Consider the following 26,576-nt stretch of genomic DNA (forward strand, 5'->3'; position numbering starts at 1 on the left):
GTGCAGATATAGTGCAAAGGAAACGTGGTTGTTTGTAATCTAGGAAGTTTATCATCAATATCTGAGGCTGTGGGTTAACATACAGTGTCTGTTTCAATCTCCTCTTTATCATCTATTTCTCTGATGTGGAGAGACTGGAGAAGCTGAGGTTGTTTTCCTTAGAGCAAAGAGGACTAAGAGGAATAAAAACGAGCGCTGCAAAAACTCAGCAGATCTGGCCGCAACTGTGGAGAGAGAAACAGAGTTAACATTTCAACTCCAATATGACTTGTCTCTGGAACACGAAGTTCCGACGAAGAGTCATATCTGACTTGAAACGTTAACTCTGTTTCTCTCTTTACAGATGCTGCCAGACTTGCTGAGCTTTTCCAGCATTTTCTGTTGTCGTTTCAGATCTGCAGTATTTTGCCTTTGAGAGTTGAGAGTAGATTTGATTGTGGAGTTTTGATAGAGCAGATCAGGAGAAACTGTTTCCACTGGCAGGAGGGTCGGTAACACGAGGTCTGAGGTTTAACATAATTGGCAAAAAGTCCCAGGAGGAAATAAGGAATTTAAGAAAAAACACTCACCTCTCTGGCTATCTCCAGAAAGAATCCCAATAATTCTTGATCCTATTCCTACTGCCTGCTTCAGTGCTCTTGCAGGTAACTTAAGTCACTTCGCGATTGCAATGTGACCTGGGTGAAGGGAGCTTGGGTGCCCCCATGGACTTAAAAGCTGTACCAGAAGTAGACTTGCTCTCAATAAGGCCACCTACCCTAGAAAGTTCAAAAGGCAGAGGTCAATCTGGCTTAAAAGGGGTGTCGACCTGGAGCATGTCTCTGGAGTACTCCTTAGACTCAGTCATTCCTTCTGGTGCCCACCCACTGATTTGTTGGTGGGAACTTAAACCTGTGATTTCTGGGGTTTCTGGTACAACATCCTCGGGCACCTTACCTGGAATAGACAATGCAGTTTTCCGGGTGGCCTTCAGGTGAGTTGAAAATCTTGCGCTAAGTCGTAGCATTAGGCAATTTACTGAATTCTTGCTTCTTTTAACCTTTTACAGTGTGCAATGACGACCTGACCCACCAGTTCAAAGGCTTCACAGTCATGAACGAGGCTGAGCGATATGATGCAGTCAGGCATTGTCGTTATGTAGATGAGGTGGTGCGAAACGCACCCTGGTCACTGTCGGCCGAGTTCCTGGAAATGCACAGGGTAAGTTTTTTTTTTATTAGAAGTATGAATTGCGGACTGCTTCAGGATTTTTATACTGACTTAAAGCACAAATCAGCAACAACTCTAGTTAATGCTGACCGTGACGAGCTGTTTCACCTTGGCCAGAACAGTAGAACCAGAAGACAAGGCCTGCACGTGAAGACAGGTAAATATAAAACTTGTCTGTGCTGGCTGTCTGCAAGTATTGATTCATTAAATTGTATATTATATAGATCTCTTTCAGAAAATAACACTTTGGGATTCAGTATCTGAGTAATTTGAGAAGTGAGTGGAGCGTGGTCTGAGAGGAACTTTGGACCTGTGGTTTCTAAACCTCTCCCCCAGTGGGGGTTTTCCTCAGCTCATGTCTGGTTCTGTTGTAGACTCAATGATAGCGATTGATCACTGCGATTAGTCAATAACTCCACTTTTGTTGGATCATGTGACTGGAAGGATGGTAGACGGGGAATTAGATGGGCCTTGGCCTCTCGTCACCCAGCAATTCCAATGTTGCTACACAATCTGGGTTGAAAGGGTTATGCTGTGATGAGAGACCCGGTACGCTTTGGTTACACTTGCTAGAAGATGCAGAGACCGAAAACTAATCTGAGCAATTGTTGAAAGTAATAGAGGGAGTGGATTCACACTGACCTTTCACCTCTGGGGTTCAAATTCAACCCATAACTTGGGGTGGGTGTTATGACACAGCAGTTGGTAAAGGCTGAGTTGTTTAAATACCAGAGGGAAACTTAAACAGTCATAACCTATATTTTCAATTGGTATGTTTGAGATGTAGCTCTGAATTCAGGAATAAGACCACCAAACCTCCAGAGGTTTTTTTTATATAAAACTAGATTAAACGTTTATTAATGTAGCAACTAATTAAACACATATACATGTCTGCAAATTACTACCATAATAACTTTTTAAAAAATCCCCAAATGAATCACTCTCCCAGGTAAATCTTCACCAGGGCAAAGCACATTTTACCTTACGAATTCAAAATGAGGTTCCTTTCAATTTGTTTCCTTTGCAGACAGTTGTAAGGCTTACAGGCTGCTTAGATCTTACATGCCTCTGACCTGCACTCAGAAACTCCTCTCGGGTTATACCTAGCTTTCCCTTTGAATGTAAATTCTCATTGTATCACTTTGAACTCCACCTCTTCTAACAATAAAACCCCTTTCATAGCACCAATTTTATTAGTAATATGAACACATTTCTTGGTGTCTGCTAGCTAGATGCAAGATTTTACTCCCTTGTTTTGAATGGTTTATTCAACAAATGCAAATATACTCTTTGTTTTTTAACTTACTGTTCACCCAGTTAACTACTATACATCAAAGCACCCAGATTATCTGTCTTTAATCCAATTAAGCCACACACAGACATACCCACACACACAGACCCTACAAGTCCAATTTAAAAATAATTTCCAATAACATTATATACATTGATATCTTCATGACAGTGAGGCTCTTTGGCGTTTGAGGCCCCTACATGAAATAGGTTTGGCAGTCTTGGCCCGGTTCTAATGGATGTACTATGTTTACACAGAGTGAAAAGTATTCCTCTCCCCATTACCTTCACCTTAAAAAAAAACATACAGCTATTCAACTCATTATGCCTGTGCTGGCTCTTTGAAAGAGCTATCTAATAATTCCCATTCTCTTGTTCTTTCCCCACACCCTGCAAATTTTTCTACTTCAGCTATTTACTCTTTACAGGGTAGACGCTGAGAGGATGTTTCGGCTCATGAGGGAATCTAGAACTAGGGGGCACAATTTCAAAATAAGAGGTCTCCCATTCAAGATGGAGATAAGGAAGAATTTCTTCTCTGAGGTTGCTAGCCTGTGGAATTCTCATCCCCAGAGAGCATTAGAGGCAGGGCCATTGAATATATTCAAGGCTGAGTTAGACAGATTTTTAGATTGACTAGGGTTATGGGGGCAGGCAGTAAAGTGGAGTTAAGGCCACACCCGGATCAGCCATAATCTTGTTGACCGGACAGCTTTGATGGACCAGATGGCCTACTTCTCTTTGTTCTTGTGTTCTTCCTCTGTTCACTTTTGAAAGTTACTATTCCGAGTCATTAATGATCTCATAGTGAAGGCACCCCTAGGTAGCAGCGACCATAACATGATTGAATTTTACATTCAGTTTGAGGGAGAAAGGAGTGGGTCTGAGACTATGTATTTAAATTTAAATAAGGGCAATTATGAGGGCATGACAGCAGAGCTGGCTAAAGTGAATTGGTGGATTAGGTTAAGGAATAGGTCAATAGAGATGCAGTGGCAAACATTTAAGGGGATATTTCAGAATAAACAGAATGGATACATTTCAACAAGTAAGAAAAATTCCAAAGGACGGACACATCATCTGTGGTTAATTAGAAAGGTTAAAAATAGCATCAAACGTAAAGAAAAAGCATATAATTGTGCAAAGATAGTCGGAAGGTCAGAAGATTGAACAGAATGTAAGGAACAGCAAAAGATTATTAAGAAGGGAAATATTAGAGTACGAGAGAAAGCTATCCAGAAAAACAAAAACAGATAGCAAGAGTGTCTATAAATATTTTTAAAAGAAATGAGTTCACAAAGTGGGCATTGGTCCTATGGAAAGTGAGTCTGGAGAATTGATAATGGAAAACAAGGAGATGGCAGAAGATACAAATAACATCCCAGAAGCAGCTATAAATCAGGAAGTGGAACGGAGGGAGGAACTCAGGAAAATTACAATCAGGGCTGACAAGTGCCTTGGTCCTGGTGGACTTCGTCCAAGGGTCTTAAAAGAAGCAGCTAGTGAAATAGTTGATGCATTTATTTTAATTTTCTGAAACTCCCTAGATTTGGGGAAGGGCCCATTAGATTGGAAGATAGGAAGTGTAACTCCATTATTCGAAAAGGGAGGGAGACAGAAAGCAGGAAGCTACAGGCCAGTTAGCTTAACATCTGTCATAGGGAAAATGCTAGAAGCTATTATTAAAGAAGCTATAACAGGGCACATGGATAAGTTCAAGGTAATCAGGCAGAGTCAACATGGTTTTGTGAAAGTGAAATCATGTTTAACCAACTTATTGGAATTCTTTGAGGAAGTAACATGTGCTGTAGATAAAGGGGAACAGGTGGATGTACTATATTTAGATTTCCAGAAGGCATTTGATAAAGTGACACATCAAAGGTTATCATGGAAAATATGGTACAGGAGGTAACATATTGACATGGATAGAAGATTGGCTGCCTCACAGGAAGCAGAGGGTAGGCATGAATGGGTCTTTTTCAGGTTGGCAGGATGTAATGAGTGGTGTGCCAGAGGGATTGGTGCTGGGGCCTCAACTGTTTACAATTTATATAAATGACTTGGATGAAGGGATGGATGGGATGGTTGCCAAATTTGCTGATGACACAAAGATAGGTAGGAAAGTAAAGAGGCAACAAAAAGATATAGATAGGTTAAGTGATTGGGCAAAGATCTGACAAATGGAGCATAATGTGGGAAAATGTGAAATTGTCCATTTTGGCAGGAAGAATAAAATAGAAGCATGTTATCAAAATGGTGAGAGATTGCAGAGCTCTGAGATGCAGAGGGACCTGGATTCCTAGTGCATGAATTGCAAAAGGCTAGTATGCAGGTACAGCAAGTTATGAGGAAAGCTAATAGAATGTTATCATTTCTTGCGAGGGGAATTGAATACAAAAGTAGGGAAGTTATGCTTCAGTTATACAGAGCACCAGTGAGACCACATCTGCAGTATTGTGTACGGTATTGGTCACCTTATTTAAGGAAGGATGTAAATGCATTGAAAGCAGTTCAGAGAAGGTTTACCAGACTAATACTTGGAATGGGCGGGTTGTCTTATGAGGAAAGGAGTCATTGACTATGTTCAAGTCTGAGGTAGATAAATTTTCGATTGACAAACAAGCCAAGGGCTTTGGGGCCAGCAGGGAAAGTGGAGCTAAGGCCACAATCAGATCAACTATGATCTTATGGAATGGCAGATGTCGATGGGCTGAATGGCCTACTCCTGCTCCTATTTCTTATGTTCTTATTCTTGGGATAAGAGACTTCAGAGATATGGAGAGACTGGAGAAGCACCCACTGCACACCGTGGAAGAGAATTCCTCAGACTGACGACCCTCTGAGAGAAGAAATTCCTCCTCATCTTAAGTCTTAAATGGGAGACCCCTTATTTTTAAACCATGCCAGCAAGTTCTGGCTTCCCCCACGAGTGGAAACATCCTTTCATCATCTATCCTGTCAAGCCCCTTCAGAATCTTTTACGTTTCAATGAGGTCACCTCTCATTCTAAACTCCAATGAGTGTAGAATCATATAGCTCAGCTAGTTCGTGTTGGTGTTTATCGTCCAACATGAGCAGTAGGCCTATTCCCTTCTGCTGCATCTGCTCTCATAAATCTCACCTCCTTCCCTTCAAGCCCCAATCTAACCGATTCATAAATATTGACATAAAAACAGAAAACGCTGGAAATGTACAGCAAGCCTTTGATAGGATGGAAGACAGAAGTGAGTAAGTGACAAAAGGGATAATGGTGCAAATGAAAAGCGGATGGTGATGTGACATGGCTCTAGAGGACGTGTGAATGGCAGCAGCAGAACCATTTCCAGTGCTGGCTGTCCGAAGAACTGGGAGCAGTGGTTGATCTGAAATTATTGAGTCTGAAGTTGACTCTGGGAGGTTATAAAATGCCAAACCTCCATTATTTGTTCTTTAAATTGTTCCTCCACTACCCCCTTTTCCTTGCCATTCGACTTGCTTAAACACTGTGCTACGCCCATGTTGTGGTTGGTGGTGGGGGGGAGGGGTGGTGGGAATGTGAACTGACTCCTCTCTCTGGCCAACTCCTGAGTTGGTTATAACAGAATTTGAATTTAAAAAGGGAGATGATATTGCTAATTCAATATATATACTTAACTCTGTGTAGCTCGGTGCAAGAAATAAGCCAGACAGTTTTCTTATGTTAACAAGAGTTAGTCTTATTGCTAAAACTTACTCTGTCAAAGATGCAGAAACATTAGCAGAAGGTTTAAAATGTAAAAATATGTCCAATTACCCACTAATGAAAAAACAACACATGCAACCCCGCCCCCACATATAAGAAAGAAATAAAACACTGCAGAGTATCAGATCTTAAAACTTGGCCAAGTAAAAAGTAAAGTCAGAGAAAAAAATATTCACGGATTGTCTGTTTGCTTGTTTACATCTGATGGGTTGCGTTCCACAGCTGCTGGTAATTGGGTTTCTCATTGGCGCAGTCACTCTGCAGTCGTAGCTGGTTGATTCTCTTTTCTCTTGGAGACAGCGGTGTTTATTTGGAACCATCCTTCAAGAACTCTCGGTTTGCAGCAATGAGTTCTTGTGGTGGGTTTTCAAACCACAAACAGCTCACCTTTGAGAGAGAGGGTGAGGTGGGGGGAGCGGAGATGTGAGGCTGTTGGCCCTTCTAACCTGGTTGACAGAGTCACTGTTCAAATCCAGTGTCCTTCATGCATGAGCTGGGTCATGTTATCTCTAGGTTCAATTTAGACTCATCTTAGCCACTGTCTCTGAGAGCAATGTAGACTCTATCTCTGTAAGGCAGCTTGTGTCCTTTGCCAATGCAACACAGTAGCTGTTGTAGGCCAGTGTCCTTTGCTTAGCAAAAGTATTTTTTTCAAAAAGTTCTATATATATATTATTTATATATATATATGTCCTGCCGATGACATAATTTAATATTTCTACATAACACATCTTCATAACAACTGTTACATTTCTAACTGTTACCAACTCTGATGACAAGTCTCCAATCTGAAACATTAACTCTGTTTCTCTTTCCACAAATGCTGCCTGACCTGTTGAATGTTTTGTAACATATTTTCTCTGTTTTCCTCTCAGATTTCCGGGATCTGCCGTATTTTACTTTTGTTCAAATGTTGACGTGTGTGTTTGTTTGTGTTTGGTGTTGACTGCAGTTAGTGTTTGTATCTGATATCCTTTCACACTCCTACCTATCTGTAGATCCAGGAAGTTGCAGTTTTCAGGCCACACACTGACAATGTGCTATCTCCCCAGTGATAAAATTAGATTTAAAGCTAAAAGAAACAACAAGATACATTTCTGCTTCTTGACTTTTTTTTTCATAAATCCAATAGGGAATTTAGGAGATTTTTTTTTAACCCAGTGACTTGTGGGAATATAGAACGATGAGGAATAATTGAGGTCAATACATTGATGCATTTAAGGGGAAGCTAGATAAGCACGAGGGAGAAAGGAATACAAAGATAAAGAAATTCTAACCCTTGTTATTAAGTATCACCCTGACCTCGGCCCTCCTTATCTCTGTGACCTCATTTTAAAAAAAAAATTATTTGTTCACAGGATGTGGGCATCGCTGGCTAGGCCAGCATTTATTGCCCATCCTTAATTGCCCTTGAGAAGACCTCCTCCAGCCCTACAACCCTCCCAGATCTCTATGCTCCTCCAATTCTGGCATCTTGCAGAATCCTGGTTTTCATAGTTTTAGCATTGGTTCCTGTGCCCTCAACTGCCTGGGCCCTAAGCTCTGGAATTCCCTCCCTGAACTTCTCCATCGCTCCACCTCGCTCTCCCCTTTTAAGACACGCCCTCAAACCTACCCCTTGGATCAAGATTTTGCCTTTTTATCCCACTTGATATCAAATTTTATTTAATAATCGCTCTTATGAAGCATCTTGGGATGTTTTACTATATGAAGACAAGTTGGTAGAAATATAAGAAGGTCCTTGCCACAGATCAGCCTTTCTGGTGAGCTACTGTTTCATGAATCGGAGTGTAGAATCACTCGGATGTTACCAGAAATGTGAGGATTATAGCTAGGGATGTCATTTGGTAGTAGAGAACTTGAGTATTGCTAAAAAAAAGAGACATTTTATGTTTTGTTGAAGCTTTTCATCTTGCACTCATCAGGACAATTTGCAAGAAAATGCCAATGTCAGGGGAAACAACATATTTATCCTATATGAGAAGGGAGTGCTGATTGGTTGACAAGTGGACTCTGGTAGAGGCATGGCCATGGAGATTGCAGCAGTTGATGGTGACTGACAGTTAACTGCCAAGTATTGTTTGAATTTTAAACCAGGCAGCTTGTCTCTGATTGGTCAAGACATTGCCCCAGGGAATGAATCGGCAAATGGCTATCACTTATTTTGTTTAGCTGAAACAGGTGTGCCATTCTCCATGGCAATGCCTCTACCAATCAGTGTCTACTTGCCAACCAGTCAGCACTCTCTTCTCTTACAGTATAAATATGTTGTTTCCCTTTACATTGGCATTTTCTTGTGAATCGTCCTGATGAGTGCCAAGATGAAAAGCTTCAGCAAAAAAAAGCTTTTTTTTTCAGCAGTACTCAAGTTAGAGGTTTGAGGACCTGGAGGTTATTCCACTAAAGCTGACTGAGTTGGATGATGTTTTGGTTGAACACGTGGAGAACACTGGTACCCATTTATTAGGCCAAATGGCCAAGTTTCTGGGCTATATTTCTTTGATTCTAGGAATTCAATCTAGCAGCTGATTGACTTTACCTTGAAGTCCTCAAATTCAGAAAATATACATAGAAACATGCATAGAAAATAGGAGCAGGAGTAGGCCATTCGGCCCTTCGAGCCTGCTCCGCCATTCATTATGATCATGGCTGATCATCCAACTCAATAGCCTGCTCCCACTTTCTCCCCATGTCCTTTGATCCTTTTTGCCCCAAGAGCCAAATCCAACTCCTTCTTGAAAATATACAATGTTTTGGCCTCAACTACTTTCTGTGGTAGTGAGTTCCACAGGCTCACCACTCTCTGGATGAAGAAATTTCTCCTCATCTCAGTCCTAAATGGTCTACCCCGTATCCTCAGACTGTGACCCCTGGTTCTGGACTCCCCCAATATCCTTCCTGCAACTCCCCTGTCTAGTCCTGTTAGAATTTTATAAGTTTCTATGAGATCCCCCCTCGTTCTTCTGAACTCCAGCGAATATAATCCTAACCGACTCAATCTCTCCTCATATGTCAGTCCCGCCATCCCAGGAAACAGTCTGGTAAACCTTCGCTGCATTCCCTCTATAGCAAGAACACCTTTTCTCGGATAAGGAGACCAAAACTGCAAATATTCCAGGTGTGGACTCAACAAGGCCCTGTATAATTGCAGCAAGACATCCCTGTTCCTGTACTCGAATCCTGTGGCTATGAAGGCCAACATACCATTTGCCTTCTTTACCGCCTGCTGCACCTGCATGCTTACCTTCAGCGACTGGTGTACGATTTCTCGTTGCACATTCCCCTCTCTCAATTTATAGCTATTCAGATAATAATCTGCCTTCCTGTTTTTGCTACCAAAGTGGATAATCTCACATTTATAACTGCATCTGCCATACATTTGCCCACTCACTCAGCTTGTCCAAATCACACTGAAGCATCCCTGCATCCTCCTGACAGCTCACCCTCCCACCCAGCCTTGTGTCATTGCAAATTTGGAGATATTACATTTAGTTCCCTCATCTAAATCATTAATATATATTGTGAATAGCTGGGGTCCCAGCACCAATCCCTGCGGTACCCCACTAGTCACTGCCTGCCATTCGGTAAAAGACCCGTTTATTCCTACTCTTTGTTTCCTGTCTGCCAACCAGTTTTCTATCCAATACACTACCCCCAATCCCATGTGCTTTAATTTTACATGCCAATCTCTTATGTGGGACTTTGTTGAAAGCCTCCTGAAAGCCCAAATAAACCACATCCACTGGCTCCCCCTCATCAACTCTTCTAGTTACATCTTCAAAAAATTCCAGTAGATTTGTCAAGCATGATTTCCCTTTAGTGAATCCATGCTGACTCTGTCCGATTCTGCCACTGTTTTCCATGTGCTCAGCTATTAAATCTTTTATAATGGACTCTAGAATTTTCCACACTACCGACGTCAGGCTGACTGGCCTATAATTGCCCGTTTTCTCTCTGCCTCCCTTTTTAAATAGTGGGGTTGCATTAGCTACCCTCCAATCTGTAGGAACTGTTCCAGAGTCCATCGAACCTCGGAAGATGACCACCAATGGATCCACTATTTCCAGGGCCACTTCCTTAAGTACTCTGGGATGTAGATTATTGGATGATGGAGCTAGCCCTGTAGTGTTGTTTTATAAAAAGAAAACCATTGATATCCAGAGCAATAATCTGAGCTGATTATTTTGCAGCTTTAATCAGAAAATTGCCAGGTTACATTTCCTTTTCTTCTAAGTGAGCAAATCTTAATGGTGATTCAGTTAGCCTCATTGGCCTAGTTAGAGAGATGGGCAAGGCTCTTAACTACTGTTTGTCATCCAGTGACTCTTCTCATGCAAGTGGTCCCAGAAAAGACAAATGACGCACTGGTTTTATGCTCAGGGAGACATGGCATAAAAAAGAACAAATTTGCATTTATAAAGCACCTTTCATGACGTCGGGACGTTTGAAATATAGCCACTGTTGTAATATAGGAACCTGAGCAACCAATTTGTACACAGCAAGCTCCAACAGAAATGTGATGAAGACCAGATAAGTTGGCAATTTTTAAAGATGTTGGTTGAGGGGTGAAAATTGGCCAGGATGACTTGTCCGCTGCTCTTCAAAGTAGCGGCAGTTTTTTTATGCCCATCTCAGATGGCAGGCAGGGCCTCAGTTTTATGGTGACCTGAAAGACAGCATTGACAGTGCGGCATTCTGTCAGTAGTTTCGGTCTAGATGGGGCTTGAACCTTCTGACTTGGCCTCGTGGTATGTTTATCTGACAATGCTTGAGCACGTAACCCTATCTGCCACTCCAGTGCCAGTAACCAGGGTGCTGCACTGTCATAGTCAGCGTCAAAACAGGCAATACGGCACTGCTGCTGATGGGATGCCATAATTACGAGATGACATGTTTACGTTCATGGTTTCCATTAAAATGTTGACATAGGAATTTATAATGGAAGAAGCTGATATACATAAGTGACAGCAAAAGGGAATTAAAAAAAATACGGTGTTGTGGGCAGGAAGTGCATGCAGGCATAAATGTGTGAATTGCTAAATATTTCAAGACATTCTCAGATTCGTTTTTTAATATAAAGTATTTAAAGACTTTTTTCTGTTGCAGATTGATTTTGTGGCTCATGACGACATCCCATATTCCTCTGCAGGAAGTGATGACGTTTACAAACACATTAAAGACGCAGGTGTGTGTTCAGATGGTCTGCTCTCTTGGTTTACTGTGGTCTTTATATGCTTAAGTTAAATAGCGTTAACGCTAGGGGGAGGGTGGAATGCTGGAATTCATTTTTTAAGCACTCCCAGGTCAGCATGGCAAGGTGCAGAGTAAATCATTTTCAATCCCAATCTCATTGTATTGCTATTGCACATTTTTAGTTCCAGCCATCCTCGTGTTTAAGATGATTAAAGGATTTCTGAAAAAAGAGACATGCTGTTGAAGCTTTTCATATTGCACTCATCAGGACAGATTTGCAAGAATGCCAAATTTCAAAAGGAGCAACAATTTACACTGCATGAGGAGAGGGTGCTGATTGGTTGGCAAGTGGACTCTGAATGTTAGAGGCATTGCCATGGAGAATGCACCAGGGAACAGTTAACTGACAGCTTTTGTTAAAATTCAAACCAGATAGGGCAACTCTGATTGGTCAAGGCATTGCCATGGGGAATGAACCAGGGAATGGCTGTTCCCCCAAGCTTTTGTTCAGTTGAAAAAGGCGCAATGTGTGGACATGTTCTTTCTGTTTCCAAAGAACAAGGCCTGTGTGTGAATATATGTTGCCTCTAGCACACATAAGTGAGCCACACTGTGAGCCCAACTGATAAAACCTAAATTGGCTGTTAGTGTAATTCTTAGTACAAACAGGGTTGTTTCGCAAGTGGTGGAATCAAATCTAATGTTGCACACTATGTTCTGAGTTTTGCAAGCAAGGGCTGGTTGAGTGCGGGCAGTACTTTGCCTGCTGTGAACAGCCAAAGGGACGCGCTGTTTGTTATGATCCCCCAGTCATTGGGACATATGCCTTACATACCTGGCATCACACCAGCACTGAAATTCATATACCACGTTACTCATTTATGTGGTAGACGGAATGTCTTTTCAGTTTGACGGCAGAACCCTGTTTGTTTGTGGAGAATACCACTCGCGTTACTACCGCATTGTAGTAGCGTGAAACGGCTAGCTTCAATTGTTGTTGAAATTTTTGAGTCACCTTACCTTTCCAGGGTAACCTGAGGTAGAGTGGGCACTTTTTGGATTGAAGCGGTGGCCTTAGGCCCTTTCATGAATTTGAGCGATATACAGCGAGCAGTAATTTTACCAGGGTAGCCGTTATCCCACTGGATAGCTTTGATGTGCCCTATTTCAGCATCAAACCCATGTGACTCCAGACCCACAGCAATGTGGTTGACTCTTAAATGCCCTCTGAACAAGGGCAGTTGGGAAGGGCAATAAATGCTGGTTGAGCCAGCGACGCCCACATCCATGAACGAGTAATTTAAAAAATTCCATTGATGACGCATTTCTCGTGGAAACCGACAAAGATGTTTGCGAGAGCTGGGCCTGGAGAGGCCCCTATGGCAACACCATCTACACCACCACCAAACCAAACTCAACTGCATGAGGTGCTGAGTTCATAAGTTCAATGAATACAGATTCAGACAATGGTGGCATGTCTAGATTGTCATGACATAGTGACCCAGTGCAAATGTCTATGGCTTCCTTGAGCGGTACATTTGTGAATAGGCTAGCAATGTCAAATGAGCACATGGACATGGCATTGCTATTGATATGCAAGTCCTGTATGGTCTTCACAAAGGTGAAGGGATCCTTCACCATGTATGTGGAAAACTTGCTCAGTACTGTTCAAAACATTTAGCCAATACATGTTGTGCAGAACCAGTCATAGGGACATTACTCCTATGTGTCTTGAGCAACACATACATATGTGGACGCAGTGAGCCATGAGGATGAATCCTATCATATACACCACCAGGCAGCTTAATGAGCAAGTGCAACAAGCATTTTTGTAACTTGCTTTTGAGCAGGGCTGTGCGGTCATGCTTACCCCAGGTCCAATGGATCCAAATTTGGATCCATCATAAGAACTGCATTTTGTTGATATGGTCACACTTGTTAAGGATGACAATTGTGGATCCTTTGTTGCCCTTGAGGCCTCACAATGCTACCAGACATTCACGCTGCATGTCAAAATCAGCCAAATCATTGGGTGTCCCACAGAGTGCGTGCGGTGGATCAGCTAGGCACGCTTTCAAGGACTCAGCATCTTCTTTGGATGCTGGTTTTGGGGTGGGATAGCTGGGAGTAGAGGAGTTTGATCTCAGAAAGCACCTCCTCCTGTTTGATGTGAAACGAAGGCACACCAAAATCCAAGCCACGTGCGAGAAACAAATGTCTCACTTTCAGAGAGCAGGTGGCCAGGGAGATTTACTACATGTTCGGTGGTGTCATTAATTGTGCTGCCAAACTGCTCTCGCTTAAGTAAGTTTACAGTGCAGGAATATTGCAAATGGGTATTGTTTATGGTGCAGTCGTCTATTGAGGCAATATAGCGGGACAAATGGATCATACTGAAAAATGGAAGAAATTTGCTCACCTCAAACCAAACACAATGTAGGGCATAGCGTGAATTAGTAACCCTACTACTATAGGTTCAATGAATACAGATTCAGGCAATGACGGTGCACCTAGTTTGCCATGATTTAGTGACGTGGCGCATATTGCAAGATACCCAACAACTTGGCCGATTGTTTTTTCTTTACTCGTTCATGGGATGTGGTCATCGTTGGCTCGGCCAGCAATTGCTGCCCATCTCTAATTGCCCTGTTAAGAGTCAACCACATTGCTGTGGGTCTGGAGTCACATGTGGGCCAGACCAGGTAAGGACGGCAGATTTCCTTCCCTGAAGGACATAAGTGAACCAGATGGAGTTTTTTTAAAACAATTGACACTTTGATTCCAGATTTTTATTGGATTCAAGTTCCACCATCTGCCGTAGCGGGATTTGAACCTGGGTCCCCAGAGCATTATCCTGGGTCTCTGGATTACTAGCCCAGCGACAATACCACTACGGCATCGCCTCCCCATGAATTCTTTTTTTTAATTATTGAAAAATCTTCATGGCAGCGGGTGCCAAATTATGACGACAATACAAATAAAACAAGTAATCATAATTGGTAAGTTAGTTATAGACAATCATTAAAATAAAAATAAAGCATAAAATAATAAAAGGATCGCACAATTATGAACATTTCAGTATGCAAATAATTACAAGTGCAGATAGCGCAGATCTCAATTTACAGAGCAAACGTGAAAGGTGTACAGTGTCAATGTATCAGTAATTACACTTACAAGATCCAAGTGGAGGAAGGAACTGGGGACTTGCAGCCTGGATCAGGCACAATGACTGGAGTGTTTGCACCACAGCTGCTCACTACCCCATGGCTTCTCTATGTGAGGCGGGTGTTGCTGGAGAGCAGACTTGGCGGCGGCTGTGTGCAGAAAGGTTGCTATTTGTCTAAAGTCAATGGCAGTGAAGTTCTTAAAGCAAAGTTGGCTGATGATGCAAGAAAGAAATACGGAAACCAACCACCTACATTATTCTCAAAAATGATTGATAAATCACTTCCAGCCGACGTTATATCTAAAGAAAATCAGTGCCTTTCTTTCAGAGATGTAAATCCTCAGGGTCCAGTTCATTTCCTTGTGATGCCCAAGATCGCTTTGCCACAGATCAGCGATGCAACAGATGGTGGCAAAGAGCTGCTGGGACATTTACTGATCGTGGCTAAAAACCTTGCCAAGAAAGGAGGGCTTGAAGATGGGTACAGATTGGTGGTTAATGATGGGGAGAATGGAGCACAGTCTGCATACCACCTACACATTCCATGCGATTGGACACGCCAGATGAGCTGGCACAAACCGGTTTTCTTTCACTCAGTTCTGAATTTGTGTTTCATTTTCGATTAAAACATTTGGGGAAAAAAAACCAATCATCTTGTTGACTGGCAACTACATTGTATAGCAATTACATTGTTAAGACAACTGCTTGTTAAAATAGATGATGGGCATTAGTTCATGAGTACAGCTGTAACATTCCAGTGTGGAAGGGACTGGGAGGGTCTGCTAATCTGAAGAGCTGTTTTAAGAATAAACCAGCTTGAGGTAAAAAGACTAAAATAAAGGCAAAATACTGCGGATGCTGGAAATCTGAAACGAAAACAAAAAATGCTGGAAAAGCTCAGCAGGCCTGACAGCATCTGTGGAGAGAGAGACAGAGATAACGTTTCGAGTCTGTATGACTGTATCTCTTCTACAGATCTAAAGGGAGGTAGAGATGTGATGAAATATATACTGATTAATGGGGGTTGGAACCGGTGAAGCTGGATAGAAGGCCAGCGATAGGTGGAGGCAAAGGAGAGATTGCAAAAGATGTCATAAACAAGAGGTCAAAGAGTTGTTATTGGTGGTGGTACTGACTAAATGAGGTGCTAATGGTGACATTAAGAAAGCAAAATGTGATCGTGGCCAACTGCCTTTGGACTCATTCTTCCACAACAAGCACTTGTTGTGTCTAACAGACTGCACCCTCATTTTCTATTAAAGACCTCAGTTCATTTGTTGTCAAGTGGAGTTCATTAAATTCTGATTAACATCGCATTTACTGTTTTTGGGAGCTTGCTGTGTGCAAATTGTCTACTGAGTTTCCTGCTTTACAGCAGTGACAACATATCATCGGCTGAGGTCTTGAAAGGAATTTTACAAACTAGCTCCAGAGAGTATTTTAAGACTAGATAATCTCATAAACACCCCTCTACTGTGTGTGACTTACAGGCATGTTTGCCCCAACTCAGAGAACAGAAGGAATCTCCACATCAGATATCATTACCAGAATCGTGCGGGATTATGACGTATACGCGCGTAGAAATCTGCAGCGTGGTTACACTGCCAAAGAGCTCAATGTCAGCTTTATAAACGTAAGTGATGACTACAGTCATTCGTGGAGCTAAGGGGCTGCGAGTTTGGTTTCCTGTGTTTCATGGCCCATTTTAGGCTTCGGCGCTGTCGGTTTTTAACTTCAGTGTTTGGCTGCAAAACATCACCAGGTCTGATGAGGGTAAGAACAAGAATGGTTTAACAGAGTAAATAAGGAGAAACTGTTTCCATTGGCAGGGAGAGCCAGTAGCCAGAGGACACAGATTTAAGATAATTGGCAAAAAAAGGCCAGGGGAAGATGAATTTTTTTTAAACACAGCAAGTTATGGTCCGGAATGCACTGCTGAAAGGGCGGTAGAAACAGATTCAAGAGTAACATTCAAACAAGAACCGGATACAACATTGAAAAGGAAGAATTAGAAAGACCGTTGAGAAAGGGATGGGCTGAATTGCCTCCCTCCTCTGCGCTCGATCTTTGTGACGTGATTTGTGATGCCCTCTAAACAAGGGCAGTTAGGGATGGGTAATAAATGCTGACCTAGCCAGCGACTCCTACATCCCATGAATGAATGAATTTTTAAAAAAATTGTAGGGATCAGCAAGTGCAGGCAGCGAGCTGGCACCAGGGCAGTCATTGAATATACCAGTCAAAGCAGAAACAGAGACCGATGCAATGAGGCTATAAAAATAGATCAGGAAGCGACCTCAGTCATGACCATACAAAAAGCGTCTCTTGACGTTGACTAACTATAAAGAGGCTGGAAGTGAAGACCACCTTGGAGTTAGGCAAGCAGTGGTTCACTTCACAGGCAAAAGGAAACTTAAGATACAAAACTGCACAAATTTTCACATAAGTGGGAATTTGTAGTGAAGGCGCGATTCTCGAAAGTTGCAAACCAGCCAAGAGTTAAACAGGAGTAGTAGCTCCCTCTCGTCCGCCCTCCTACAGTCTTCACCAACAACCTCTCGCCTTGCTCTCATGCGCGCGCCCTCTCTCTCTGTCTCTCTCTCTCATTCACTCCAGCTCGCGCGCTCCCTCATGCTTTCACGCTCTTACACACTCGCTCTCGCATTCTCTGCTTTCCAGGAAAAGAAATACAACTTGCAGGAACGAGTTGACAAAGTTAAGCAGAAGGTTAAAGATGTGGAAGAGAAGTCGAAGGAGTTTGTCCAGAAGGTTGAGGAGAAGAGCATCGACCTGATTCAGAAATGGGAGGAGAAGTCCAGAGAATTCATCGGAAACTTCCTGGAGATGTTTGGTCCAGAGGGAGCCTTGGTGAGCACTTCACAATAAACAGGGCAGTTCGATAATAGAAGTAAAAGTGATTGAAAGCTTGAGAGGGGGGGTGGTTTATTCATTAGCCATTAGAGGGGGGGTAGTTTATTCATTAGTCATTAGAGGGGGGCAGTTTATTCATTAGCCATTAGAGGGGGGGTAGTTTATTAATTAGCCATTAGAGGGGGATAGTTTATTCATTAGCCATTAGAGGGGGGGCAGTTCATTCATTAGCCATTAGAGGGGGGGTAGTTTATTCATTAGCCATTAGAGGGGGGGTAGTTTATTCATTAGCCATTAGAGGGGGACAGTTTATTCATTAGTCATTAGAGGGGGGGTAGTTTATTCATTAGCCATTAGAGGGGGGGTAGTTTATTCATTAGCCATTAGAGGGGGGTAGTTTATTCATTAGCCATTAGAGGGGGGTAGTTTATTCATTAGCCATTAGAGGGGGGGTAGTTTATTCATTAGCCATTAGAGGGGGGGTGGTTTATTCATTAGCCATTAGAGGGGGAGCAGTTTATTCATTAGCCATTAGAGGGGGGGTAGTTTATTCGTTAGCCATTAGAGGGGGGGCAGTTCATTCATTAGCCATTAGAGGGGGGGTGGTTTATTCATTAGCCATTAGAGGGGAGCAGTTTATTCATTAGCCATTAGAGGGGGGGTAGTTTATTCATTAGCCATTAGAGGGGGGGTAGTTTATTCATTAGCCATTAGAGGGGGGGCAGTTTATTCATTAGCCATTAGAGGGGGGGGCGGTTTATTCATTAGCCATTAGAGGGGGGGTGGTTTATTCATTAGCCATTAGAGGGGGGGTAGTTTATTCATTAGCCATTAGAGGGGGGGTAGTTTATTCATTAGCCATTAGAGGGGGGGTAGTTTATTCATTAGCCATTAGAGGGGGGGTGGTTTATTCATTAGCCATTAGAGTGGGGGTAGTTTATTCATTAGCCATTAGAGGGGGGTAGTTTATTCATTAGCCATTAGAGGAGGGTAGTTTATTCATTAGCCATTAGAGTGGGGGTAGTTTATTCATTAGCTGTTAGAGGGGGGGTAGTTTATTCATTAGCCATTAGAGGGGGGGCAGGTTATTCATTAGCCATTAGAGGGGGTGTAGTTTATTCATTAATTAGCCATAAGAAACCTAACTCCAGGCCCCAGACATTCTGAAGGTGTCCAGTTGGTCTGGTAAACTTTACCCCTACACACGGGGATTCAGGAAACCCGACAGCCAGGATAGATATATAGTGGGAGATTTACTTTGTTAGAAGCTAGGAGCATGAAAGTATAATCATTTGCAATTTTTGTTTCATATTTTAAAACAATGCAGAAGGGCTGGGCATTACTCTGCTAAGCTCTCCCCAAACAAGTAGAACCCCAGCTGGAGCAGTTGACCCGAGACAGGAGTGGATGAGTAAATTGTACTTCATTAGGCAGGAGAAATTTAAAAGGGCTAATATAGGGTGAATTAGATTTTTTTTGCTAATACCACCAGATGAAGGGGACAGCAGTGTACTGAAAGGAATCATCATTAAAAGGAAGAATAAAAGCCAGAATGAGAGAGAGAGAGAACTTGAATTTATATAGCATTGTTCACCTCGGGTCTCCCAAAATGCTATAAACCCAATTGCTTGTGAATTATGGTCACTATGTTCGCTTAAAGGGAGCACCTGAGAGACACAAGTCCTTTAACTGCTGTGGGATATTTATTTTCTCCATATAATTACAAGTTGAGGATGTATGGCTGGTGAGCTGACCCACACACAATTGACTCGTGAACAACCAACGCGGCCAGAATGAAGTTGCGTTTGTGGTGAGATGCTGCCCAATAAGGGCGCCTGGTTCTAATGGGAAGGTGCAAAGTTTGACTCTCCATTAATCTCAAGGGAAGAAGGTGCTAGAACTGAATGGGAGGAGAAGACTTGCATTTATATAGCACCTTTCACCACCTCAGGATGTCCCAAAGCACTTTACAGCTGGTGAAGCACTTTTGAAGTGTAGTCACTGTTGTAATGTAACTGTTGTAATTGGCAGCCAATTTGCACACAGCAAGATCCCACGATCAGCAATGTGGTAACCTAATTCTTAGCGATGTTTGTTGGATAGCAACCTATTTTTCTATAGGATAGGTTGAACAGGCTGGGCTTGTTTCCACTGGAGTTTAGAAGAATGAGGGGTGACTTGATTGAAGTATACAAAATCCTGAACGGCCTTGACAAGGTGGACGTGGAAAGGATGCTTCCTCTTGTGGGTGAGTCCAGAACTAGGGGGCACTGTTTTAAAATTAGAGGTCACCCTTGTAGCCCAGAGATGAGGAGAAATTTTTTCGAGGGTTGTGCGACTTTGGAACTCTCTGCCTCAGAAGGCGGTGGAGGTGGGGTCATTGAATATTTTTAAGGTGGATAGATTCTTGTTAGGCAAGGGAATCAAAGGTTATCGGGGGTAGATGGGAATGTGGAACTCGAAACACAAACACATCAGCCATGACCTTATTGGATGGCAGAGCAGGCTCAAGGGGCCGAATGGCCTACTTCTCCCATTTTGTATGTTCGTATGTTTAAGGGATAAATATTGGTCCAGGACACCAGAAAGAACTCCCCTGCTCTTCTTCGAATTAATAGCCACGGGATCTTTTATGTCCACTTGAAAGGGCAGACATAAAAGATTCTGTGGATCTGGTTTATCAAATTTGGTTTAACCCACAACCGACAGACTGCACCTCTGACAGTGCAGCACTCCCTGAGTACAGCATTGAAGTGAGAGCCTTGATTTTGTGCTCGAGTCCCTCTGGAGGTTTAGGGAAGAGAGTGCTTCCTACTAAGCCACAGCTGTCATGGCTGTACAACCAGAGGTAGGGAATGAAACTGGTTGCTGAGAGAACTTGGGGGGGGTGTGAGATGGGACTAAGGCAGCAAGAAAACCTGTGAATCTGAAAAGCTAATGAGAACTAAGACATGTAGGCATTGTCCAATACAGTGTAGAAAGAACAGAAGAGTTTGGCATGGAGGCAGAGAATATAACTGGGACCGAGACACAGTCCGTGAGTGATAGTAGCCACAGGGAACGTGATGCTTCTCTGATTGTGAGTAACTAGAGTTGGAGCAGGATGTATTAAAGAACAAGGTTAGGAGGACATGGTAGTGGTATCTCAATGGGAGAAATAAAGTAGGGCTATTAAAAACCATAGGGGTGAGCTGTCTGATTACAGTGTACATGTCTATAATCTCACCCCAGCAGGGAATCCCCACCTCTCCCAGGGAGAAGGTGTGGGGTGAGGTGAGTATTAAGCATGTACCCAACACCTCACCCCATGCAGTGTAAGCTAGTCTCGAGCGCGGCATCTTTCCTGTGCTCGCTGACTGCTAATGGCCCAGCCACGCCTCCATTGTAGCAGGGGGGTAGTGGGGAAAAATGAGGCAGAGATAGATGATAGCGATGGTCTGTTTGAATAGTGGAGCAGGCTCAGTGGGCTGAATGTCCTACTCCTCCAATGTTCTTATTTTAAAATTCTCATCCTCCTGTTCAAAGGCCCCATAAGCCTCAGCCCCTCCCTATCTCTTTAACCTTTTCCAACCCTCCAAGGTCTCTGCATTCCTCTAAATCTGGCACCTTGTGCAACCCCGGTTTTAATCACTGCACCATTGACCGCTGTGTCTTCAGTTGCCTTGACCCTACAATCCTATCCCTCCCTCACCTGTCTTAATATCTCCTTATGCGGTTTCGTGTCAAATTTTGTTTGGTAATGCCCCTGTGAAGTACCTTGAGATGTTTTTTGACTAGACTAAATGGAAATTTGGAAGTCTGTACCCCAGAAAGCGCTGGTTGCTCAGTCATTTGCCTATACTCAATACAAACAACAATAGGTTTCGGGGCATTTAAGCGATTCGAGCGATAGGGCGGGAGAGTGGAGTTTTGGTAGATCAGCCATGATTTTATTGAATGGTGGAACAGGCTGAAGGGGGCCACCCTGTTCCTATTTCTGATGCTCTTTAAAGATGCTATATAAATGCAGCTTTCTGCTGGAGGGGGGGCAATCACGAACCCAGGTAGATTTACAAATTTCTGTTATTTTTTGTTTTCCGTTGCCCCACCCGTGAAACAGAAACACATGCTAAAAGAGGGTAAAGGTCGAATGCTACAAGCGATCACCCCGAAACAGAGTCCGAGCAACAGTCCCGCCCGGGAGCGTTCGCCCTCGCCCACCTTCCGATGGCCGTTTTCCAAGACCTCGCCACCCTGCTCACCAAAACCAGAGTCGGACACGGCTGGTTATGACATCAGCGACGACGATTCGGAGTAAAGCTCCTGCTCGTTCTCTCCCGGATTCTTTGTTCAGCCCCCAACACCTTTCCCCTCCAATTCTATCTATCAATTGCCTATGATCTACAAGGACCACAGGCTCGAGGCAAGTATCACTCTCTCTCTCTCCGACATTCGCAGAAAAGAAGCTCAAACAAATTGGGTCAAGTTGGACTTTGGAATTAAAACATTAAAAGCAAATCATTTTCCACAGGGAAACGGCTCAAGCGATGTAAACTTTTTTTTTTCTTTTTAGCAAATTAAACTAATTTAAAAGAAACACTTTGAAAAGATCACAGGGAAAAAACTGACTTTCTTTTATATTCAAGGCCTTGTGTGGTATCTGAGTACAGTTGGAACTTGCGCATCAAAGCTTAATGTGTATTCTCACGGATAAGGCTAGAAATGCACACTCACCCCAATTTGGTGACTAAAAGAATTGGGGAGGGCGTCTTGTGTCCACCCTCAGGCCCCCTCCCTCCTCTGCCTGCAGCCAGTTGAACAGTATTCCCAATCGTGGAGGGGTTGGAAGGTGCCCATTATTTGTACTGAATTACCGGCTTCTCCAGCTCCACCTGTTTCCACCACCACCCACCCCCCTCCGTGTCTCATGTCCAATCTCGTTGTGCTGGCTCAGAGTGCCACTCAGCTGCTGTGGCCTGGACTAAAACCAGAGGTGACTAGGAGTGGGGGTGATACCAGTTCAGCTCCCAGTGATGCACTGGAGGAGACAAGACTGAATTGGGGGTGGTAGATATATCTTGAACACCAGCTGCTGCTTAGTTTAGAAGGTGGGGATTTTTACCGAAACCACCCCCCTGCCCCCCTAGTCATACAACCAGTGTGATCCTCTTCCCGTATATTTTTTTTTTAATGTTTTGCCTTGCACATGAGCATAGACAGTGACCATGATTGGTCAGTGACAAATGGGGTTTTGGGGCACTGTGTGCCAAGGCAGACTCCCCAGTGGGTTAAAGGACAGAGAACTGGGTGCTATGCTTGCCCGCTCTGTTTCACGTAGAGTTTGCACTTGTTCAGCATGGCAGTGAGTCACTGGATAAGTTTGCGCTGTAACTCACTATCACCTAACTCGCTACCACCACTATCATTCCCTGGCACTTAACAGTTTTAACTTTTGAGTCACCTTGGTGTATAATCAATCCTTTTTGTGCTTGGGAAGCATAGAACCTGCTTGAGGTGGAGCTCTCACTGGATTTCACTTGTACTGTACAACTTAAATGGAGAGATCACACTCTTTTTAATGACTGTGCTGCTCAGAGCCATTAGGGTTAAGGACTGAATTGAAATAACTTTGGGAATCCCGTTGGTACAGATTAGTGCATATGATGTACATGTCTGTGCATTGCTAGCTGAGGAGTGTGTATATCGTCTATATGTTCTATACACTGGATGCACACTTATGCATGATTGCAGACGAATCCAGATGCATTCAGACTGGTATGTAACAGGGCTCTATTCTGAACTCGTCCAGTCCCTTTGAGGAACTTAACTTAAGAAAGGAGATTGAAATAAGTAAGGAAAAACATCCTGTAAATGCACAGCAGGCCCACCCAGTGCCTGTAAGAGAAAAATCAGGTTAGCGTTCTGGGCATAGCCCCTTCATCAGGACTGATGATGTTTAATCGAAACCTTACTCTGTCTTCCCTCTGATGTTGACTGAACTGTATGTTTCCAGCAAGTCCTGCTTTCAGTTTTTTTTTAAATAAAAAAGACACTTTGCCAGAGGTACAAGTGATTACTGAACATCATAAATCGCAAATGCTCCAAGCTAGCAAGCTGAGAGCGTAGCGGTCATAAACACTCTTTTTCTTTATTCATTCGCAGAGTATGGGCGTCATTAGCAAGACCAGCATTTTTGCCCATCCCTAATGACTCCTCGCTGCTACACTGTTAGTTTGGCTATCACCCAAGGATTTATCCCTGCCCTCTCTCCTATTTCCTATCTATCTGCGGGCCCGTACTTCTGTGAAATGGCTTAAGACATTTTATTTTATCATCTGAAAATGGTATCAGGTTCTACATGTACATTGGTCTCACCCAGCTCTACCTCACCACCACTCCTCAACCCCTTCAGACTATTTATCTGACGATCACTACAGGGCAGAAATTTCCTCCATCTAAATATTGACGAGACCAAAGCCATTGCCTCTGACCCTGATACAAACCCCATTTCCTATCTACCAACTCCATCCTTCTCCCTGGCCACTGCCTGGGACTATTTGCAACCTTGATGTCTTGCCTATAAGCTACAGACCACATCTGCTCCATGAATAAGACCTTCTGTTTTCACCTCTAACATTGTGCGACTTCGCCCCACCTCAGTTCGACTGCTGAAACCTTCATCCATGCCTTTGTTAGCTCCAGACTGGACTATTCCAGTGCACCCCTGGCCAACCTCCCATGTTCTACTCTCCATAAGCTTGTCATCCAAAACTCTGCAGCCTGTGTTCTAACTCGCAACCAGCCCCATTCACCTGTCACCCTTTGTGCTCATTGAGTTACATTAGCTCCCAGTGAAGCAACACCTCAATTTTTAAAGTTTTCATCCTTGTTTTCAGAACCTTCCCTATCTGTGTAATCTCTTCCAGCCCCACAATCCTCCAGCGTCGCCGCGCTCCCCTAATTCTGGCCTCATGAACATCTATTTTAATCACTCCACCACTGGTGGCCGTGCCTTCAACTTCCTGGCCTAAGCTCTGGAACTGCCTCCCGAAACCCCTCCCCCTCTCTTCCTCGCTTTCCTCCTTTAAGATGCTCCTTAAAACCTACTTCTTTGATCAAGCTTTAGGTCATCTGTCCTCATATCTCCTTATGTACCTCGGTGTCAAATTTTGCTTTGCAATGCTCCTGTGGGGCAGGACGTAACCAAGGATGGGTGATAAAGGGATCGTAGATATTGGCTGAAAGGTGAGTATGATTGTGTCAGGCTGTTGCTTGACTAGTCTGTGGGGCAGCCTCTTCCTATCTTCACAAGACCTCCGATGTTAACGGGGTGGACTGTGTTGGTCGTTGGCCGTTGCAGAGGGCAGTTAAGAGCCAACTGCGTTGCTGTGGGTCTGGAGCTACATGTGGACCAGACCACGTAAGGATGGCAGATTCCCTTCCCTAGAGGACATTAGTGAACCAGAGATGGGGTTTTTAATGACAATCCAGTAGTTTCAGCGTTACTGATGATGGCTTTTTATTCCAAGATTTATTTAAATCCCCCAGCTGTCATGGTGGGATTCAACCCATGTCCCTGGGCTGTGCGGCCAAGCTTCTGGGTTCCTAGTTCAGTAACATCAGCACTGTGCTACAGTAGCCCTGCCTGACAGGACACAGGGCTTTACAGCCAGGAACAGTTGGATTGTAAAGATGTTTATTGTCCTGTCAGCTGTGCTTTGCCTGTTTTTTTTTTCCAGAATTTTGTGGAAGTTACAATCTCTTTACTTAGGAAAAAAAAGGAAATGAGGCTTTTTAACACCCCCGTACTCTAAATGGGGTTAATTGAGAGCACTGTGTGACTATTATTTTATTACATGCTGTACTGTAATGGCAATGGATTATAAATAGGCTGCACTGAAATCTGCACTTTGCTCTGTGTCATCTTTGTCTTGTGTTTCTGGAGGCGCTTTAAGGGTAGCGCGTGCATTTATGTAGCGTCTTTCATGACCTCAGGACGTCCCAAAGCACTTTGCAGTTGCTGAACTGCTGTGTGAAGTGCGGTTGCTGTTGTATTGTCAGGAGACAGGAGAACATTACCAAACTCCAGGCCTTTTGTGGTTTCTCGTATCACAAGCGCTAGCTCAACAGCCTGAGCACGGTGATGCACTGGAACCAGCACGGTGCATTTTACAGTGCGGAGAAGCAAGTGAGAATGAGAAGCAGAAGACAAGACTAATGGCCGCCGGGTCGCTTCTGACAGTTGGATTGAGACCCCTTTGGGGCTTGGGGGAAGCTTGGGTTTGATAGGTGTGTGAGAGCTCTCAAATTGGAAAGGAGAGAGGGATGGGGGAATGATGGCCACTGTTCATTGAGCAAAGTGAGATGGACCCCAGTCACACCCTCCCTGTTCACTGAGAGTTGTCAAGGGGTTTCCCAGGGAATATGCAACACAGGAGGTCTGGTAGCAATAGTCATGAAGCAATAGGCTCCCAAGCTGCAGGCAATCAGCTCACTCACTAAAACCTAGCCATTAGCTGAGTCAGACTGACCCTTGACCTCCCCCAACACCCCCCCCCCCCCCCAAATTCACATCTCATAGGTGGGCAGCAATGTAAACTGGGCAGGGCTTTGTCTTACTATTACAGTGAAATAAGGAATCCCAAACTGTATGAGCCTTCCTTTGAATGTTGGCAGCAGTGGGGCAGGAGAATTTCTCACCTAGTATTGTGTAAAGAATCTGTGTGTTATTTATGCAATGCAATGTGTCTGTTCCTGTGGGCAATCCTCGTGAATCGTTTAAATTTATACATAAAAAAGTGACTTGATTTCTAGACATTTTTTGTTAACAGATTTGCGGGGTGGGGGTGGGGGTTAAATTTAAAATAGTTGAAGTGCAAGGTGCTGTAAGATTGGCTCTGAACTGAGATTTGTAACAGACTTGCATGTTGTCAATAAGTGGATTCTGTGCTGATCTTTTAAAACAACCTTCAGCTGTCAAACAGTGGAAAATTGTCTGATTAAACTGCACTAAAGTAAACCTCCGTCTTGTGTCACTTTGCTCTCCTGTCGAACCGATGTGTTAATTTGCGGCGTTAAAAGTTTCCTCCCCTCCTCTCCCAGTGGAACTTGATACTTGCTCGAGTTACAGGCTCCTCGGGCGCTGTG

The 26,576-nt window shown here is 43.5% G+C and overlaps 1 protein-coding gene and 1 pseudogene across 4 annotated transcripts in view; both read left to right on the plus strand.

Moving 5' to 3' along the window:
- Positions 1 to 26,448, plus strand: part of LOC144694033 (choline-phosphate cytidylyltransferase A-like) — a 56,691-nt gene extending 30,243 nt beyond the window's left edge. For 2 of the 3 annotated variants that reach the window (XM_078564380.1, XM_078564379.1), the window contains exons 5-9: positions 1,049 to 1,200; positions 11,327 to 11,405; positions 16,070 to 16,212; positions 17,259 to 17,447; positions 21,550 to 26,448. In XM_078564380.1, the coding sequence (XP_078420506.1) occupies positions 1,049 to 1,200; positions 11,327 to 11,405; positions 16,070 to 16,212; positions 17,259 to 17,447; positions 21,550 to 21,747 (761 nt within the window). In that variant the 3' untranslated portion in view covers positions 21,748 to 26,448. The remainder of the gene's footprint in view (positions 1 to 1,048; positions 1,201 to 11,326; positions 11,406 to 16,069; positions 16,213 to 17,258; positions 17,448 to 21,549) is intronic. The other variant, XM_078564382.1, reaches the window with a different exon arrangement.
- LOC144694034 (adenosine 5'-monophosphoramidase HINT2 pseudogene) lies at positions 11,432 to 15,491 on the plus strand (annotated as a pseudogene). Its single transcript, XR_013579638.1, has one exon. The product of XR_013579638.1 is annotated as an adenosine 5'-monophosphoramidase HINT2 pseudogene (transcript).
- Positions 26,449 to 26,576: the final 128 nt, after the last annotated feature.

The sequence above is a fragment of the Cetorhinus maximus genome, chromosome 19 (genome assembly GCF_964194155.1).
Source record: "Cetorhinus maximus chromosome 19, sCetMax3.hap1.1, whole genome shotgun sequence".
In the NCBI taxonomy this organism is placed as follows: domain Eukaryota; kingdom Metazoa; phylum Chordata; class Chondrichthyes; order Lamniformes; family Cetorhinidae; genus Cetorhinus; species Cetorhinus maximus.